Here is an 18942-nt window from a genome sequence, read left to right as displayed (position 1 = left end):
AATATACAACATAAATAATTAAATTTGTATATAAAAATAACAAATTTCATATATAAATTTAAATAGAAAAAGAATACAAAATCCTACATGAGATCTCCTATATCGTTTTCAACCACTAAAGATGTAAAATTACACAAGCAATCATCTGGCCACAGAGCATGGCTCTGAGTGTCCTTCATTGGCACTAGTCCACCTACTCAGACCATTCCTATGAATTCTGTACCAGCAATTATCCATTGTCAAAGGGTTAAAATTAAACATAAACCTCAAAAATTCACAAAACATTTTTTAAGAATTTCAAAATAGATTTGAATATTTTACCTACATTATGAAAACATGTCTTTAATCCAATGGTTTTTCTTAAACTATAATAAATTGAATTATATGATATATTACTTTGTACACTTTTGAATTATCTGTAAAAAAAGTTACCTATTGTGTTAGCACAAAATAAACAATAATTATTAAATAATTCCATTAAAACAACACTTTCTTTCCACTAACAAAGTAATCTTAAGTATATTTAGTATAATTAAAGAACTAACACTATTAATATTCAATCTAAACTGTACTTAGGAACAGAGCAGTGGATAAGCTGAAGCTATAAAGAAACTGGGCTTGGAACTGGGATTGGCTCCAAATACAAGAAAACAGCTAAAACTGTATAAAATTACCGAGTTAAAATATAGTTGGAAACAGAGCAAAGCTAAGACTGTGAGGGATTAACTTAAATGAACAGCTTTTTGTTCTTCTGCCTTAGAATCTTCCGACTTGATTCACAGTTTAACGAAAACTATCACTGTCACACCTGTAAAAAAAAAAAAAAAAAAAATCAGTAAATAAGCTTTATGCAGAAATAGAGAGAGAAAAACACTTTATTAAAAATGTTGTGCTGCCCAACTGCATTAGGTTGCCTCATACACAACATACTTAACATTAGTAAATACAAATTTGTTTTAAAACCTATTAATATAAATATTCAGAGCATAAAACAATATAAGTAGTCACATCATAAAAATTTTTGAATTTTATGCTAAAATTAAACATGATTTTTTTATTACTTTTTTTTCCCTTACATAATTTCTTTTTTTTTTCTAGCTTCTATTGTTCTCTATATATGTGTATATATTTTTAATTATTTAATAATTTTAAAATTTTCACTCCTACCCAAACATGACTTTTTTTTCATCGAACATAAAACAAAATTATAGTCAAAAGAGTAAAAAATATATTAATATTTTAAATATAGTAAAAAGTATAAATACATAAAAACTCAGCATGGTTGTCTACAATAATATTCTATTAAAATTCAAAATATCACTAATATATGCATACAAAAAAATAAAATGAAATAAATAAATTCATTAGGTTAAAATATAATTATACAAAGCTACCAATAATAAGAAAAGTGATTAATAGATAAACATATAACAAATATAAAAAAATAACAAATATATAAATAATATAAAAATAATAAATTTATGTATTTAAAAAAAGTAATAAATATAAAATTATAATAATAGTTAACCACATAGAGGAGTAAAGATGCTAGGAGTGACCAACAAGGCTAAAAGCTTTTAATATGGGAAAAATTAACATCGGCTAATCCTTTACAATCATGGGCGTAGGCAGAGGGAGCAGGGGGGAGATGCATCCCCTAGATTTTTGGGATCCCCCCCAAAAAAGAAAGAAAATAATGAACTTATTTGATAGATGATTTCTTTCTAGAAACATACTATAATTAGGAAGGTAACATTGTTGATTCCACATCTTTATGGATCGCAAGATCACAATCACACCTAAGAAGGGACAAGATGGATATATGTCGATTCTTCAGTAAAAAAGGTAAGATTCAATGAGCACAATTATTCCTCATATACTTATCTCTCAAAATAATGGGGAAAACTAATAAAATGGCTAATGCTATCATTCCAAACCTCTTTATCACCTCTTATATTTTTGTATTTATTGTGTCTATTGCATATATTTATGTACAATGATTAAGTTTATGCTTAATTTTCAAGTTATATTTAAAATAATTTATTGTAATTTTAGATAATAAAAATATTAAAAGTAATGGTTGAATTTAATGAAGTAGAAATAAAATGGTAGTGGTATTTCTTAAAATGATGAAGAATTAAATATTTTTCATTTACCCAACGTCTCAAAATGGATTCTTTATATATATATTGTAATATGCTCTTTTTGAGTAAATAGTATATTTTGATGTATAAAGGGTTTTTAATATGTTTTTATTTTATGTATCATTTTAATATTGTTCATTTGTTTTGTTGAACCAAAAAGCAAGCTAACCAATTTTCATTGTCTATAATAAATTTGTGATTCAAAACAAAACCAAGATGGCGGTACGTATCCTTCAAAAAGTCCGTTGAATCAAGGCCATGTTAAGCAGATTCAAATATCATCAAAATTATTTTAACACCTCCCATCATAGTTGAAAATACAGCAAATTTAAGAAAAATAGAAGTCAAGAAATAGTGCTAAAGAATAATATTCAGAAAGTAAATCATTTGCAAAAATCCCTAACTTTTGTGCGACAATCGATGTTTACATGGAACATCGAGACAGGTTTTGGTTTTTGGAAGGATTTGTTGTTTGGGCGCGATTGGGAAATGATGTTTCCAGGATGAGGAGGGCCTCATCAATTCTGTTCAGCAACGATGAACATCTTGAAAAAGGAAGACAACCAAGAGTCACCCAAGAAGAATAAGGGACTTTTTGTTTGGTTCGCCTAACAACACACTTCGGTGGATGAGAAGTAACTAAAATACTGTAGGAGGACCAATACTTTGTTTTGTTAGTTTTTGTTTACTGAGTGATTGTCAGCAGTCAGTGTTAGTTAATTGAGGAAATCATTAAAAGAAGAGTCTATGAAATTGGTTAGTTTTGTTATAACTAAATTTAAATACATATGTAAAAGAGATGTTAATTTAATTAAGTGTTAATAGTAAAAGTGTTTGTTTTTGATTGCTTAGAAACTCGCCCTGAGATTAAGAGTCTATTATATTATAAAATTTAAATAAAATTCTACTATCTATTTAATTTTAAAGTTTTCAATTTGAACCCAAGCTATCTTTTAGATATGAGAATTGAGTTTAAAAATATCAAATTTCAATTTATTTAAATTAATAATTTTTAAATTATTATAATATATATATATGTGTGTGTGTGTGTGTGTGTGTGAAATGGGCTGAGGTCTGCTCCGCCTTGGCGAAATTCTGCCTACGCTCATGCTTAGCATATTCACTTCTTCCTATCAGATAAATATCAAAATAAATACAATTGAGTCTCCAAATATCAATGCTATTGGACAGACAAGGTCAATCTGCATTTCACATATCTGTTTTTAATATTAATCCCACTATTATGGCTTAGCTTTCCGAGTAACTCACATTTTTATTCAGTGATACAAGGAAGAAATGAAATTCAAGAACATTAAATCACAAGCAAAGCTATACCCAGCTACACAGTGGGATAAAGATTAAAAATAGGTCTGTAAAATACATATTAGCTATACAATATTATCGATATAATAGTTTAAAATTAAGAGGCATAAATATCAATTGTAAAAATAACTCTCCATGGATTTAGGATATTTTAGTACTAAATATAATCATTGATTTTTTAAAAACGTGATCATAACTAATAACTTTAAATTCATATTGTAAAAGGATTGTGATATTTCCCCTTACTATATATTTCATATAAAGGTAAATGAAATTATAACTGTATCAAGATTTTATCAAAGACAAGGTGATATAAATGAAATTTTTAGAAACAATAAGCATGTAGTAGTTAGTGCCATTTTTTATTTTTAGATTTCAAAGGCAATAACTGGTAAACATATTTTTTTGTGCAACTATGTTATTCTTTTTATCCCAGAATTTTTTTTTCTATTCCTATACACAGCAAGTTTCTCACTTAAAATTACATTCTTGGATATATGTAGTAACGTCTAAGATTTATTGCTACATATATAATATATTAATTAGTCATTAAATAGTAATAAATATATTTAATGAGAATATTAATAAATTTGTATACTTAATTTGTTCAGTTATATAATCAGTTGATTGTAGGAATGGTCATTTTTGAAAACATTAAAAGATAATGATTGAAAGATGATTACAGGTTTTTTTTAGGAAACCATTAACCATGAGCAGTTAAAGTACAATCATAAAACATTAAGCTGCCTTTGGTGATACATACCTATTTTGGACATACGATTTCGAAATAATTCATTGGTTTGAACTTTAGTAAGATGAAATGAAAATGAAAAAAAAAAGAAAGATGGAGGGAAAGAAAATTACAAACGTTCTAGAACATTCTATTCACTATGCAGTGCTACCAATATTAAATGATGAAAAAAAAATAGTAATCAAAATAACAATTATTTACAAAAATGAATGAATTGTACGAAATTCATTTAATATCATCTTATTCAGTGTGCACTTCCCAGTGTCTAATACAATTATATCAGATTTTAAAGAAAAACACATATGTATAAATTTGGAGTTACAACTTATTATAATACACTAGTTTTTCATTAAACCATAAGTAAATAAACGCCCCGAAAAAAACATCAAGATAAATACCAAAATAAAATAATATTTAATACTTTAGCGAAATATGATATGAAATCTTTGAAACAACTGTTACACTTTTATTTCAAAATAGGTACTGATAAAGAGGATTGAGTTGATTTAAAATAACCAGTAACATTACTTTTCAGTTTATAAAAGAAACGATACTTTTTATTAGGATAAAAAATTACTGTAAAACGTTCCGTTGGTTTCAGGGAAGTGACTAATTCAATTAATATAATTGTAGCTTTAACTGACAGTTTCATAGTTTTTTAACAGCGTTTCTACCTAATTTTTTTTTTTTAATTTCCCTTTTGATCGGTCTAATTTCCCCTCAACCGGGTCTAAATATTATTAAATCTTCCCCTCCCACATAAATACATACATAAACATATATATACGGTACATTATATTTCATAAATATAATTGTATATTAAATGTATATATTAACGTTTTATGTAATAAATGGAGTTACCAAGTCATGACATTTTGTTTGTATAATATTGTTACCTGACTATGTCCGACAACGGCTTAAGCAGAGGTATCACGTGATGTTTGTATATCAGTCATGTGTGCGCAGAAAGTTATAAACTAAAAACCAAGAGTTGAGTATAAATGAAATTTAAATATCACAAACAACGGGTTTGTATCCATCAACTCCTTCAACCCCCCTCTCTCCCTCACCATGTTCAAATAATAGTAAAATATATAAAGATAAAAATTTAAACACTTACAGAGGTATCACCTATAGTCTTCTTTCTCCATGTTCAGGAATATTCGAGTCCCACTATACTTTACATATTTATAATTACAGTTTAGAAACAACAAAACTAAACTAAATCATTTAAAATTAAAAAATAACTCGAATTAAATCGAATTACACCTACAATAAATCATGTAATTATGATTAAAATAAATCAAAACGTATATATATTTATAAAAGAATAAAAGAACAAATAATTAACACTGGTGCAATATTTAAAAAACATCCGACACTGTTACCTAGAGGGTATTGGAAGACAGACTGATGTAATTGTGTATACAAGGAATACTCGATGTAATTGAGTTATAGCAGAATTCGCGCCTTCCTATTCCCCCACTACTGAAACTGATTTTAGATCTTTTTTAAACTCAAAACATACAAATGCTCCAGATCATTTACTGGTTTCGATCCATTTCTAATGGAATAATATTTTCATTAAATATATATATATTCGCGAACAGCTCTATGTTACTACATACATATATTAAAAATAGTAATTTTACACTAAGTATTTTGTACATATATATTGTAATTCAATTAAACAAAAATATATATAAGCAATTATTTATATTCCATAAAACCCTATTTTTGTAGACTATACATCTTTACAAGCGCTAACAAAAGTACTGATTTTTAATTGTTATTGGAGAAATTAAAAAAAAAAAAATCTAAAATAACATAGAAAAAGTTTTAATAAACATTCAAACTAATAATCATTTAAAATCAGAACGATTCTAATAAACACCAAAGATTAATGTGTATCCATAATGGCGAAATCTTAATTTTAATGATATATTCTCCTTATTCTTGGACCCAATCAAACTTTGCTTATTATTGTAGATGACATTTTTGTTCAATTTTTTTTTTTTTTCAAATTAAATAAAATAAGGCTACAATTTTAAATAAGATCGAACCCAAATGGAAATTGCTAAAATTTACTTGGAGGGCAGGGAGCAAAATCTTATTGTTTCATAATTATTTAGGTGAAATATATCTTCTAAAAATGATCACCTAAATAATTATGAAAATTTCCTATAAGTATGAAATATTTGAATTTTACAAACACTATTGGATTTAAACTTTTCACACAGCGGTTGTGAATGTTTGATTTTTTATTTATTTCTAAACAGTGTTATATCTCTGAAATCCCAATTCCCAAATCCCTTCTGAGGTATACAAGTAGGTTTTCAAATCTTCTAACTTTTTGAAGCGACGCTTCTGAGATCAACAATATGTAACCTTCGTTAAATTATTTGCATTCTAACTAAATTTGAATTATTTATATAAACAATAACTAAGCTTTTAAACCGTTTATTATATTATATTTATAAAGTATATTGTAAAAAGAACAGTTAAAAGTAGATTTTTATAACTAAACAAAAAAAAAGAAAATAGGATTACCATGTATTATTTCAAATCAATTACATCAGAGAGATGTAATAGCTTTTCTTTTATAATTCACTGATCCGCCTTGTTCTTTAAAAGAGGCATATTTTGCAACGAAATAAAAACAATTCATTCATCGAGCACTAAAGGAACTTAATTAAACCAACAATATGGCATTAATTACACTTTTCATACATTTAAAATAAATATTAACTACTCAATACAAAACCGAACCGCTTCGTTTTTAATATAATTGTGTTATGGCAAATTTGTCTTGTTGAAGCAGAGCGAGATGCTAACTTGATCATACAAATTATGAAATCTGATTATTGGGAAAAAAATTGAATTACTCATTCTAAATAATTTTTTATAACTCCAGGCATGCTCTTTGTTTTCATTTATTTTCTATTATTATTTTATTACATTTATAATTCTTAATATTATTATTTATTTGTAAATTGAATAATTGCAAACGATCATGAAAATTTTCACTCTAATTAAATAAAATTTCTGTATTATTTATGATTAGGATAGATAAATATAAACGTAGACATTATCTATATAAAATAGCATTAATCATTGCAATTCTGTGAATATATAATACTTTCATATATATTGCTTGTTTCAATATAGATATTTTAATTTTTAAATGATATTTCAAATTATTGAAGCATAAATGTATGATAATGTTATAGAGTTTAATAAAAAAAATAAATATATTATTTGATCTGTTTTCAAAGTTAAAGTTTTTATATATTTTTTTAAAATAAATAAGTTTTGATTTTTCAATGTTTTCTATAATAGAAAGACTATTTTGTGACAATAGTTTATTACGAAATACTGTTAACAATTGGAATTTTGAAGAAGATGGCTACCATTGTTTTAGCATATTTATTTTCTTAGCTTATATTAAATAAAGCTAAGAAAATAAAACAATCTAAAAAAAAAAAAAATTAAAATAAAAAGGAAGATGGTCTTGATAAGTTCAAAGATAAACGCAAATACTCGTATAACTATTTATTATTATAATAATAATTCCTTTTTATTACTACACTCGGTCAATCTTCCATCGATCTTTCAAAAAAATAAATATAATAAAACAAATGAATTTAAATAATGTAAATTACAAGAAGACATATCAAATATTGCATCCCCCCCCCCTGCTTACTTTATGGCTTAATAATTATAAATTTTAAGCTTTGCCTTGAGTCTTAAGCCTTTCAAAGTTTTGTTTTGATGGGAAACAACATACAAATAAAATGTGCAGTACGCTCATCACAACTTTCACTTACCACCCAACATAAGTCCCCAAGTTTAGTGTAGATTGATAGGATCGCGTTGAAGTTTTCGCTATTTGTGTTATTTTCGAAAAAAAAAAAAAAAAAAAAGACATAAATATCAGGAAATACGAAAATTATGAACAAAAGTATTGTTTGCTATTCATTCATATTTTAGGGTTTCCTGAGGTTTAAATGACTGAATGAATGAGATGCTGCCTCATCTCCCTAAGGTATACGAAAAGATCATCCTGAATTACCTTCGGGAATCCTGTGATAAACACTCCGTTATCCCTTACGAGCAGACTGGCTTTCAGGCTCACATGGGTACAGAACACCACCTGATAAGGTTCCGGAATGAGGTGAACTCCAGCTTCAATCGGAACCATGCTACGGTCATGGTCTCCATAGACTGCACAAAGGAATTCGATTCTGTGTCTCACGGCATTTTATGTCTTAAGCTCATAGACCTCGAATGTCCAGAGCAACTCTAAGGTATCATAGCATCGTTCCTCGACAACAGGACTATCTATGAGCGGGTTCGAGATGAGCTTTCCCGTTCCATTTCACTGACATGCGGAGTGCCACAGGAGGCAATTCTATCGCCAGTGCTCTTTTCAATCTATATCGCTGACGTTATTGGTGAAAACTACAAATTAGCTGACGACATCGCCATTTACAGCAGCAGTATGCAAATAAAATCCCCAAACATGCACAGCGGGTCGGAGCAGTCTGCAAGGAGATTGTTCAACAACTGGGTAATTTAAACATCACCATGAACCCAGCTAGGACAGACTGTGTCGTGTTCGCTCAGCAACAACACAAGCGATAGACTCTCCCGAAGTCGCTTAAGTTGGACGACACTATCATCTCCCCTTTCAACTCATAGTATATCTGGTTGTGAATCTGGACCGCCATCTCAAGTTTTCCACCCACCTCTATCAGAAAACGAGAACTTTAAGAAGGTGGTCTTACAGACTGAACCACCTCCTCACAACACCAGCGCTCTCTCTGCGGCTTAAACTGCAGGTCTACAAGAGCATCCTGAGGCCAGTCTACTTGGGGCACCACTCTCCGATGGCACGCAGCACCACATTCAGGGGTTCCAGGACATGATGCTCCGGAGGATGGTCCGTACTACATCGTGGAAGAAGAAGCCTCCGGAACTACACCAAATCCTCGATCTGCCCACAGTACCAGAGTTCATTGGTCGGATGCATGTCAAGTTCTTTGACTCCCTCAAATCTCTTACCAATCCACTCTTTCAATCACTGACACCAGCCCCCCTCTTGTGCGCTGGCAGGACCTACATCCCCGTAACCAATGAGAAACCCACCAGTGAAAGAGACACTTATTTAGTTTTTAGTTTGTAGCGTAAATTCAGCAAACGAAGTGCGCCCCAGCACCTCTTATATTAAAGCATTTATGTAAAATAAAAAATACAATATTTCAATCTGTCCTTAGAATGGAGCACTGCTCCAGTTAAAGAACTAATATTTAAAACAAATGTGTCGAGGTTGTCTGGTCTTAGGGGGTTTTTCAGCCTGATATCCACTTTACAGAAGGCCCACGACAAGGCATATTCAATATTAGGTAAGAAAGGAAGGGCCGTGCCAGGGGATGAGCCCTGGACACTGACGTAGGTAGAGGAGGTATAGAGAGTCTAGGCCATCGTCTAGGGTGATCATACTAAAAAACAACTGTTGTGAGAATAGGCAATGAACTTCTCTATCTCAAGTAGAGTGTACGCCACCAGTGCTATGACTAGACCTGGAAAAGGCTTGATTCAACGGATCAGCCCGGTGGCGATTAAAGGGCTCATGTGATTGGTTATCACTGAGGATTCACTCTTTTAACTCTACTTGAGATAGTTCCGTAGACTCTTTTTGCTCAATCTTTTTTTATTTTATAAATAACATTATTACACATTACATATTAACATATATACAAGTTAGCTGTATATATAGCCTGTAAATAATAATAGAAACTTTGTACTAGTAGGATTAAGTATCTTTACGTTTATCAACAACCTGTCCTTATATGTACCAGAGAAGTCTGATAATAAAGTCAGTTTTTCAGTACCCGTGTGTCGTTACTCTGCCCGAATTCCTTTTATTTTTAAGTTATATTGTCAGTCTAACCGTAAGTGGTGCCGAAACCCGGGACGGAAATTTTCGAATTTCTGTCACGTACGAATACTATCGGGAACCCCGGAGTGGAGATTAGACAGATTCACTTAAAGCAGAGGTTACTAGACACATAGAAATTATAATGGTGAATCCAGCTGAAGAACTGAAAGAATTAGAATACCAGTTGGCTCAGTCGACCGTCGAGCGACAGAAGCTGGAAGCCGAACTGTCGAAAGCGACGGAAAACACGCAGATCGAGCTACTTAAGATAAGAACGCAAAGTTCGGCGTTCATACATGAAGTGATCGCTGGAACCCTTTACGGGGACAGGAGACAATCTTAGTCCGTCCGCTACATTTCGGCAACTAAGATTGTAACCTAATCCTAGACGGTTACACTGGTCCGTCCGCTTCGACTCGGCAACCAGTGTACTTTCCCGTCTCTCCCCGGGTCTAGTCCGTCCGCTTCATCTCGGCAACTAGAACTGTTCCTCTACCTCAGACTCTCTCACCTATACCTCCTCTACCTACGTCAGTGTCCGGTCCCTGGCACTGCCTTTCCTTTCTTACCTAATATTGAATACGCCTTGTCGTGGGGCTTCTGTAAAGTGGATATTAGGCTGGAGAACCGCCTAAGACCAGACAACCCCGACAAGTGGTAATCCCGACGTGATCCAAGCCGTCGAAGATAAGCCCGACGAGATCCAGAGGAAGATTAACTTCAGGAGGAACAAGAAATAACTAGAGAGATGACAGGAGATTCAGAGACGGAAATTGAAGAGACGAAAGGACAGAGAAGGGATTCTCAGGGGATCGATGCATATCAAGGCCCAGTATCAAGAATACCACGGTTCTGGAGGAACAACCCCGTGCTATGGTTCGCCACCTGCGAGGCCGTATTCTCAACTTCAAAGGTCACATCGAGCACCATAAAATTCCAACTTCTGATCCTGAATATAGATCAGGATGTATTAATACAAGTGCAAGACCTTATTACGGATCCTCTTAAGCAGACGTATGAATATTTGAAGGCCAGGCTACTACACACCTACGGAGAATCAGAAAACCTGAGAATAAAAAACTATTAGACCAAACCCCGTCGCAGTTACTACGAAGGATGCAGCAACTAGCTGGAGACTGCGTGAACGCAGAGTTCATCAGGACATTATGGCTGAAAAACCTGCCCACAAGGTTCCAACCAATATTGGCCGCCTCAGAACACACAGATGTGGGGAAATTGGCTGCTATAGCAGACAAAATCCATGAAGTATTTGCGCCGACTGAAGCCTACACCATCACCCGACCGGCCACTTCAAGACAGACAGTGGATAAGCCATCGTATAATTATACAGAAGACCTAAGGGAACTTCTGCAGGACAAAGACAGAATACTTGGCATCTTAGGATCAAAAAGCGCAGCCGAAGCATAAGCCGAGGACGGAATGGCGCACGCTCAAGATCCAAATCCCATCCGAGCGGTATTTGGTACTACCATCGACGTTTTCAAGAAAAGTCTTTTAAGTGCACGAAACCGTGTAAATGGGAAGCGCAGAGCACTGAGCCAAATTTAAACTCCGACCAGTGAAAGTTGTGGCGGAAACTTTCACTCCGCACCCACACCGCCGCCTTTTCGTCAAAGATCGAATAATGGGCCAGCCTTTCCTGATAGACACAGGAGCTTCAATTTCACTGCTACCAGTCCCTAAGAGACGGCGCAGGAACCCATCGGACTTCACGCTGGTAGCTGCTAACAATTCCTCGATAGCCACTTATGGCGAAGCAACCAGAGATGTGGACCTAGGATTTAAGAAACCCCTTCGCTGGACCTTCATACTAGCAGACGTAGGCAAAGCGATCTTAGGTACGGATTTCCTCTACTGGAATCAACTCAAAGTAGACCTGAGAAACAGGAGGTTAATCAATGAGCTTACAGGCCAGAGGATGACAGGGAATATTTCAGAAGAAGAAATACCAGTATACCCAGTAGCACCCACGAATCAGAGATATGCAAAGATCCTGAATGAATTTCCCACTATAACTAAGATCACACCGATACGTGGACCACCCAGCGGAGTTGTCGAACACTACATAGAGACAAAAGGTCGACTAGTTACAGCAAAATGCCGACGCCTACCGCCCGGAACATACCAGGAAGCGAAGAAGGAGATCTAGAACCTAATAAAAGAAGGTATTTGTCGCCCTTCAAAGAGTCCCTGGTCAAGTCCACTACACGTGGTGAAGAAAGCAGATGGAAGCCTAAGATTATGTGGCGATTATAGGGCGCTAAATAAGCAAACAATTCCTGACCAGTACGGAATGCTAAACCTTCGGAACTTCACGATGGAACTGTATGGGAAGAAAATATTTTCCAAGATTGACCTACGCCGCGCCTACTACCATATACCGGTCCCAGAAAAAGACCAAGAGAAGACGGCCATTATAGCACCGTTTGGCCTAATAGAGTATAACAGAATGAATTTTGGCCTTAGGAACGCAGGACAAAGCTTCCAGAGATTCGTCGACGATAAATTTCGCGACCTGACCTATTTATACAAATTCCTGGATGATTTTCTGATTGCGTCTGATAACGAAGACCAACACGAAACCCATCTGCGGGAAGTCCTACATAGACTGGACAAATATGGTACCGCTGTAAATCCGGCGCGATACGCTTTCAAGAATAGAAGAGATCCAAATGCCTGACGACTTCGTCGCACTCTCAGAGGCACAGGAAAAGGAAGAAGAAATCCAACGTATAAAGAACCAGCCTGACTTAAAATTCAAAAGCATAGAAATGCCAGGCACGGATAGGTCTATTCTTTGCGAAACATCACTTAGCAAGGCCAGACCTTATCGACCAACTGAATTTAGGGGACCTGCGTTTGATAAGATTCACAACCTCAGCCACCCCAGTATCAACACTACAAGAAAATTATAACACAACGCAATTCTTCTTTATTGCTTCGAATGCTTCAGTTGTCCTCATATCCCACTCAATCGGTGTTGAATCTTTTTTTTGTTTTCCGTGAGTTAGCTCGTTGAGGGGCTGCTGTATGCTAGCCGCATTCGGTAGACAGGGCATGTAGAAATTCACCATTCCCAGAAAGCGACGGAGCTGGCGAAGGTTTTTTGGTAGCGGGTAGTCTAATATTGTTTTCACTCTATTGTCCAGTGGCGTTATGCCTGTTTGGGTCAGGTGATATCCTAGTAATTCTAATTCGGTTACTCCGAAAATACATTTGGCCGGATTTACAGCGGTACCATATTTGTCCAGTCTCTGTAGGACTTCCCGCAGATGTTTCGTGTTGGTCTTCGTTATCAGACGCAATAAGAAAATCATCCAGGAATTTGTATAAATAGGTCAGGTCGCGAAATTTATCGTCGACGAATCTCTGGAAGCTTTGTCCTGCGTTCCTAAGGCCAAAATTCATTCCGTTATACTCTATTAGGCCAAACGGTGCTATAATGGCCGTCTTCTCTCGGTCTTTTTCTGGGACGGTATATGGTAGTAGGCGCGGCGGTGTGGGTGCGGAGTGAAAGTTTCTGCCACAACTTTCACTGGTCGGAGTTTAAATTTGGCTCAGTGCTCTTCGCTTCCCATTTACTCGGTTTCGTGCACTTAAAAGACTTTTCTTGAAAGCGTCGATGGTGCACACCAATGCATTGCATTCTGACCCCAGTAATCCTCATAACTATGATCCAAATTTTCTAATATTATCAGAACTTTTCTCACCATCATAAATCTCCAAACCAATCTTTTTAAAGCTCTAATCAATATCCTACAATCTTTCCTTTATTAAATTGAATTTAGTCAAATTACTTTTTGTTGATAACAAGTAAGGTTGGTAACAAGGACACTTGTCATTGACCAGCTTCTCATTCTTAACTTGTATAATGTACTCTTGCCTCGTTTCCTCGAGTAAGGAAGATTACTGGTATTAGGAGGTCTCAGTTAGAAGTAAATGTACATTATAGTGTTAAGGGATTTTTGTGTTGTTTTTTTTCTCCCATGAGGTTACATATTTTGGTATTCTTGCAGGTGTTTTATCTTAATTCATCCCTGAACATAAGGTTTGAATCTGAGTTTTTAAATTATTATACCTTATTACTCAAAGATATTAGATTGTGACATTAACATAAAACAAAAAAATCTTCTAGAAGTTAGTGCATGTAAAAAAAAAGAAAAAAATGCAATGGAAATTTTCTTTCAATATGTTGACTGCTGACTACGAGATAAATTGTAGTTAGTATTTTTATTAAAGACTTCTACTAGAAGTTATCTTATAATCACTCATTCTAGCCATATCATTGGGTAATTGAAGATGTCTGATCTGTATGTACATGACTTAAATAATATTCCCATGTAGTTCATGTAGCACCCTGTTGTTCATATTTTACATCTTGTTACAGCCATTAGAGACCCTAATATTGCTCTGATAATTGTTCATTCAAACGTAAGCAACCTGTTCCAATCAGTTTTTGTTATCACCAAGCTTCTTCCTCTCAGACCAGTTAGAGGAAAAGCTGGATACTTACTCAATTTTGAAATGCTCATCCTCAAAGACTCCTCCTAGGTTGTCATCTTCTCTGATTCAAGCATATTTAGTTATGGTATTACTTACCACCAAGTCTGTCCTACTACCAGCTGCATCTAGGCTAAGGAATAGTTCTCTAAGCATTCTCTCTGATCAGCTAAGTCCAAATTGTCGAGTCCCAATTAGCTGAACTAAATAATCATAAATGGTGCCTCCCACCTGAATTGCTGAGTTTCTTACAGCATTTTTCTTGGTAAAGCTAAAAAAAATGAGAATAATAAAATTAATCCCCTCTAATCTTCATAAATCTTTGAAAAGACAAGACTGCTGACTTCTCCTTCCCCATTAGATTTATATTTTCATACAATGCAGTTACTAAAAAATAATTATTAATATTATATAAATAACAAAAGTATACATTTAAATTATTTTTATTAGATTTTTTTTTTTATTTCATGTTCTTATGTGTTTTTTTTTTTAAATTTAGGTGTAGACATCTTCCAAAAAACCATCAAAATCAGGGGTATAAAATCAAGGTTAGGAATCAGGGATACCACAGGAAAACATAACTTCAAATTAGAAAGGGTACTCTACTACAGGAATGCTGAGGGGGTGTTATTAGTTTATGATATCACTAGCTCCAAATCTTACGAGAATATAATAAAATTGTATATTGAAGTTTCTGTATATGTCAATGCCTTCGCAGTATTCCTGTTGGTAGGGAATAAGAGGTATGATAATAGATAGTAATTATTATTAATATTTTATTTTAAATAGTATGTCTTTTATTGATTTACTGACGAACATTTATCTACATAATAAGATAATATAAATTGAAATTTTTTTTTCCTACACCAAAGGAGGCATTTCTGCCATTTTGTTTCCAACAGCCCAGTATACTTTAGCTTTGTTCATGTAACTCCTGTCCATAATTAAATCCGCCGTTGCTGCACATGTAAATATGTGATCGCCGGTCATCTCACCATCTCCACACAGGACGCAGTCTGAAGACTCAGCCACTCCTATTCTCTTCAGGTGGTGCTGCAAATAGTCATGTCCAGTGGCTAACCTGAAGCATGCCACTGCCACCGCTCTTGGTAAAGTCAATGGAGGGTGCCTCTTAGGGTCTAGCAATGCCGTCCAGTACTTGCCCCCACATTCTCCTCTACTCCTTTCCTCTGCTCTTTCAGTGATAGTGCTTTAGGCCACTTCTTTCACCATGTCCATGGTGATAGGAAGAAGCAGTTGTGGTTGGCTAGCCCCTAATCATGCAAGTTGATCCGTCTCCTCATTCCCATGTATATCGCAATGGGCTGCATTTCATTGCATTACCAATACTTACTCTATAGTTTTCCGGCATGCAAGAATTCTAGGATTAGCCGAGGGATCTTACAATATTTTAAAGTTATAATAAAATTTATAACAATTTATTTAATAGTAGTTATAACGATTTACTCAACTCTATTATTCCACAGTTTTCCAACGACATCATTTTTATTAAAAAATATGTTGACAACCTCCTCTTAATACTGGATCCTAATAAAATCACCGACATCTTATTTTCTTTCAATTCCTACCACCCACACTTACGTTTTACAGTTGAATCAGAAACAAACAATTCACTACCATTTCTTGACCTCCTCATCATAAAAAAACACCAATAACACTATATCCACCAATTGTTACATAAAACCTACTTACTCTGGAGGACTTCTAAATTATCACTCCCAACATCCTTACCATCAAAAACTAAACACAGCCAAAAATCTTATTCATCGTTGTTTTTCTCTCTCTGATTCCAAATTTCATGATAATAACTATCTCCATATTAAACAAATCCTCTTAAACAACAATTTTGCTCATAAAATCATCAACAAGCTCATTTACAATTATAAAAATTGTACCCCCTCTACACGTAATTCACCTCTATATCCTTATACAGATCATTACCTTACATCCCTTTTCTTTCAGATAACATCCATAAACACTTGCATTCTTCTATCCCAAACCTCCGCCTCGCCTTCAAAGCTCATAACAAATTTTCTTTTATTTACTCCCATCTTAGAGATCCCATTCCTCCTCAATACCGTTCTCACATTGTGTACCGTATCCCTTGTTCTATTCCTAATTATAATGCATCTTATATTGATGAAACAAAAAATGTACTCAAAGACCGCATAACCCAACATAAGTATTCCATATCTTCCCGTAACTTCAATGCTTCTAAATTATCTGAACATAATTTAATTTTCAACCACTCTTTCGATTTTGATAATACTTCCATTTTAGCCACCGTTCCTAACCATGATAAGCGACTACTATCCAAAAGTATTTTTATACAGTTAGAGTCTTCCCCCGTTAATCACAAAACTGACAAACAAAACCTATCCCTAGCCTATTCCCATATTATTAATTTATTAAAACTCCAGTAATCTTTTTTAATATATATTTTTTTAAATTATCCGTTTTTACATACCCAGTACACATTTATACATTTTAATATCTTTTGGCTCTCATAATTTTACATTTAAATCTTTTTTTTATCTCAACATTCGTTTTTTGACCGTTGGAGTTCCGTTTGTCTAACGTCATTGTCGACCTGCACTCTAACGACTATTCCTGGAATTTCAAACAGTTTAGCAGAGATCTCTGCCTATAACTGTAAGTTATTTTTTTTCTCTTATCTTATCTCTTATTTCCTATTCTCCATATTTCTTCTTATTTTCTATAACATTGTTTTTACATACTCCCCATTAATATATCCGTTTTTATACACCCTTTATATATTGATACATTTTATTACTTTTTGGGCTCCCATTATTTTACATTTTACACCTTTTTATGTTGGTTTTTTTCTTTTTCTGTTTTTACTCTCACATTGACTATTTTATCTCTATGATCTTTTGACCTTTATATTTCTATTTATATAACGTCTTTTGCCTAACTGCACTCTAGTGGTTTTTCAACAATGTAGCCTGGATTCTCCTCCTATAACCTTACTCTCGCATTTCTTACTTTCTTCATTCCCCTTTCTCCATTTATTTCTTCTTATCCCCTGTTCTTTCCTAATTTCTTTAACTAATTCTTTATAGATTCTTTCCACTGTATCATTTATTTGTTGCTCACATTTATATGTATATAAATAATAATGTAATCAATCTACTACTGTCTTGTCCATTGTTAGTAATCAACTAATTTATATTATCATTCCATTATTGTGTATATTTCCAAATTTTTAGTCTATTATTTATTTTATTTTATATATTTGTATTTACTTATTTTTATTATTTTATATATATAGTTTTATCTATTTTATTTTTATTTATATAATTTTTTTCCTCTCTAAATGATGGTTGTTGTCTTTTTGTTTTTATAGCCCTGATGAAGACTTGAAAATCAGGTCGAAACGTCGGCATAAATTTTTTTTTTATTTATGTTGTTTCTTTGCTGACCGCACCCCCTGACCATCTTCTCCAATCAGTAATCTATGGTCAACTATATACACCTCATTATAATAAAATATTATTATAAAGTTCAGAGTAGGTTTGTCAGGACCTAATTGTGTGAATATGCTGATTTATTGAAAACATATATAACTCAAAATATTATTATAAAGTTCAGGCCTAGGCTTGTGATAATGGATTTTGTTGTCTCAATAAATGTTAGTTGCGTTTTTAGTCGCCTAGTATTACCAACAGTGCTGGCCCAGTAATCACTGCCAAGTCAAATCACTGGTTCAAAGAATGAAGATGTTTTTAATAGTAGCATAAATATTTTCAGCATTTAGGATTTTTCTATAAAATACATTTCTAGTTTATAATTGAAATTATAATATAGATATAATTTTAGAATATCCTTTAGTCCTTGGTCAACATTATTTTGGATCAAGGCTCACTGAATTTAATTAGGAAAATTGTCATTTTTAGAAAAATTAGCTTATGCATAAGAACAATATACACAATATGATTTATAAATATTTGTACTTTATACAATATGACCATATACACAAATTATGTAAAACATAGATAAGCTATGTTAAAAATAAAACTTTCTTTTACACAGGGATCTAGAAATCAAGCGAACAGTTGAGGAAAAAAAAACCAAAAGGTTCGCCAAATCACATGGCTTCATGTTCATGGAGACATCAGCTTCTGAGAATACAAATATTGATGCATTGTTTCAACTACTTATAGAGGAAATATATAATCGAGATATTGGACGAATCCATATATTAGAAAATGAGGTATTAT

The 18942-nt window shown here is 33.2% G+C and overlaps 1 protein-coding gene and 1 long non-coding RNA gene across 2 annotated transcripts in view; one reads left to right on the top strand and one right to left on the bottom strand.

Annotated features, from left to right (window-relative positions):
• Positions 1-4300, bottom strand: part of LOC136796790 (uncharacterized) — an 11359-nt gene extending 7059 nt beyond the window's left edge. Inside the window, exons 1-2 of the long non-coding RNA XR_010844542.1 lie at positions 4231-4300; positions 675-808 (exon numbers count right to left, since the gene is read on the bottom strand). This is a non-coding gene — a long non-coding RNA (uncharacterized lncRNA). The remainder of the gene's footprint in view (positions 1-674; positions 809-4230) is intronic.
• Positions 4301-11804: 7504 nt separating this feature from the next.
• Positions 11805-12329, top strand: LOC106679911 (uncharacterized). Its single transcript, XM_014419310.1, has one exon. The coding sequence runs from the start codon at positions 11805-11807 to the stop codon at positions 12327-12329; it is 525 nt and encodes a 174-aa protein (XP_014274796.1).
• The last annotated feature ends 6613 nt before the right edge of the window (positions 12330-18942 follow it).

Source organism: Halyomorpha halys, unplaced genomic scaffold, assembly GCF_000696795.3.
Source record: "Halyomorpha halys isolate HHAL.00 unplaced genomic scaffold, Hhal_1.1 Scaffold231.1, whole genome shotgun sequence".
NCBI lineage: Eukaryota > Metazoa > Arthropoda > Insecta > Hemiptera > Pentatomidae > Halyomorpha > Halyomorpha halys.
Note: the sequence above shows the minus strand (reverse complement) of the source record. Positions and strands in the feature narration are given on the sequence as shown.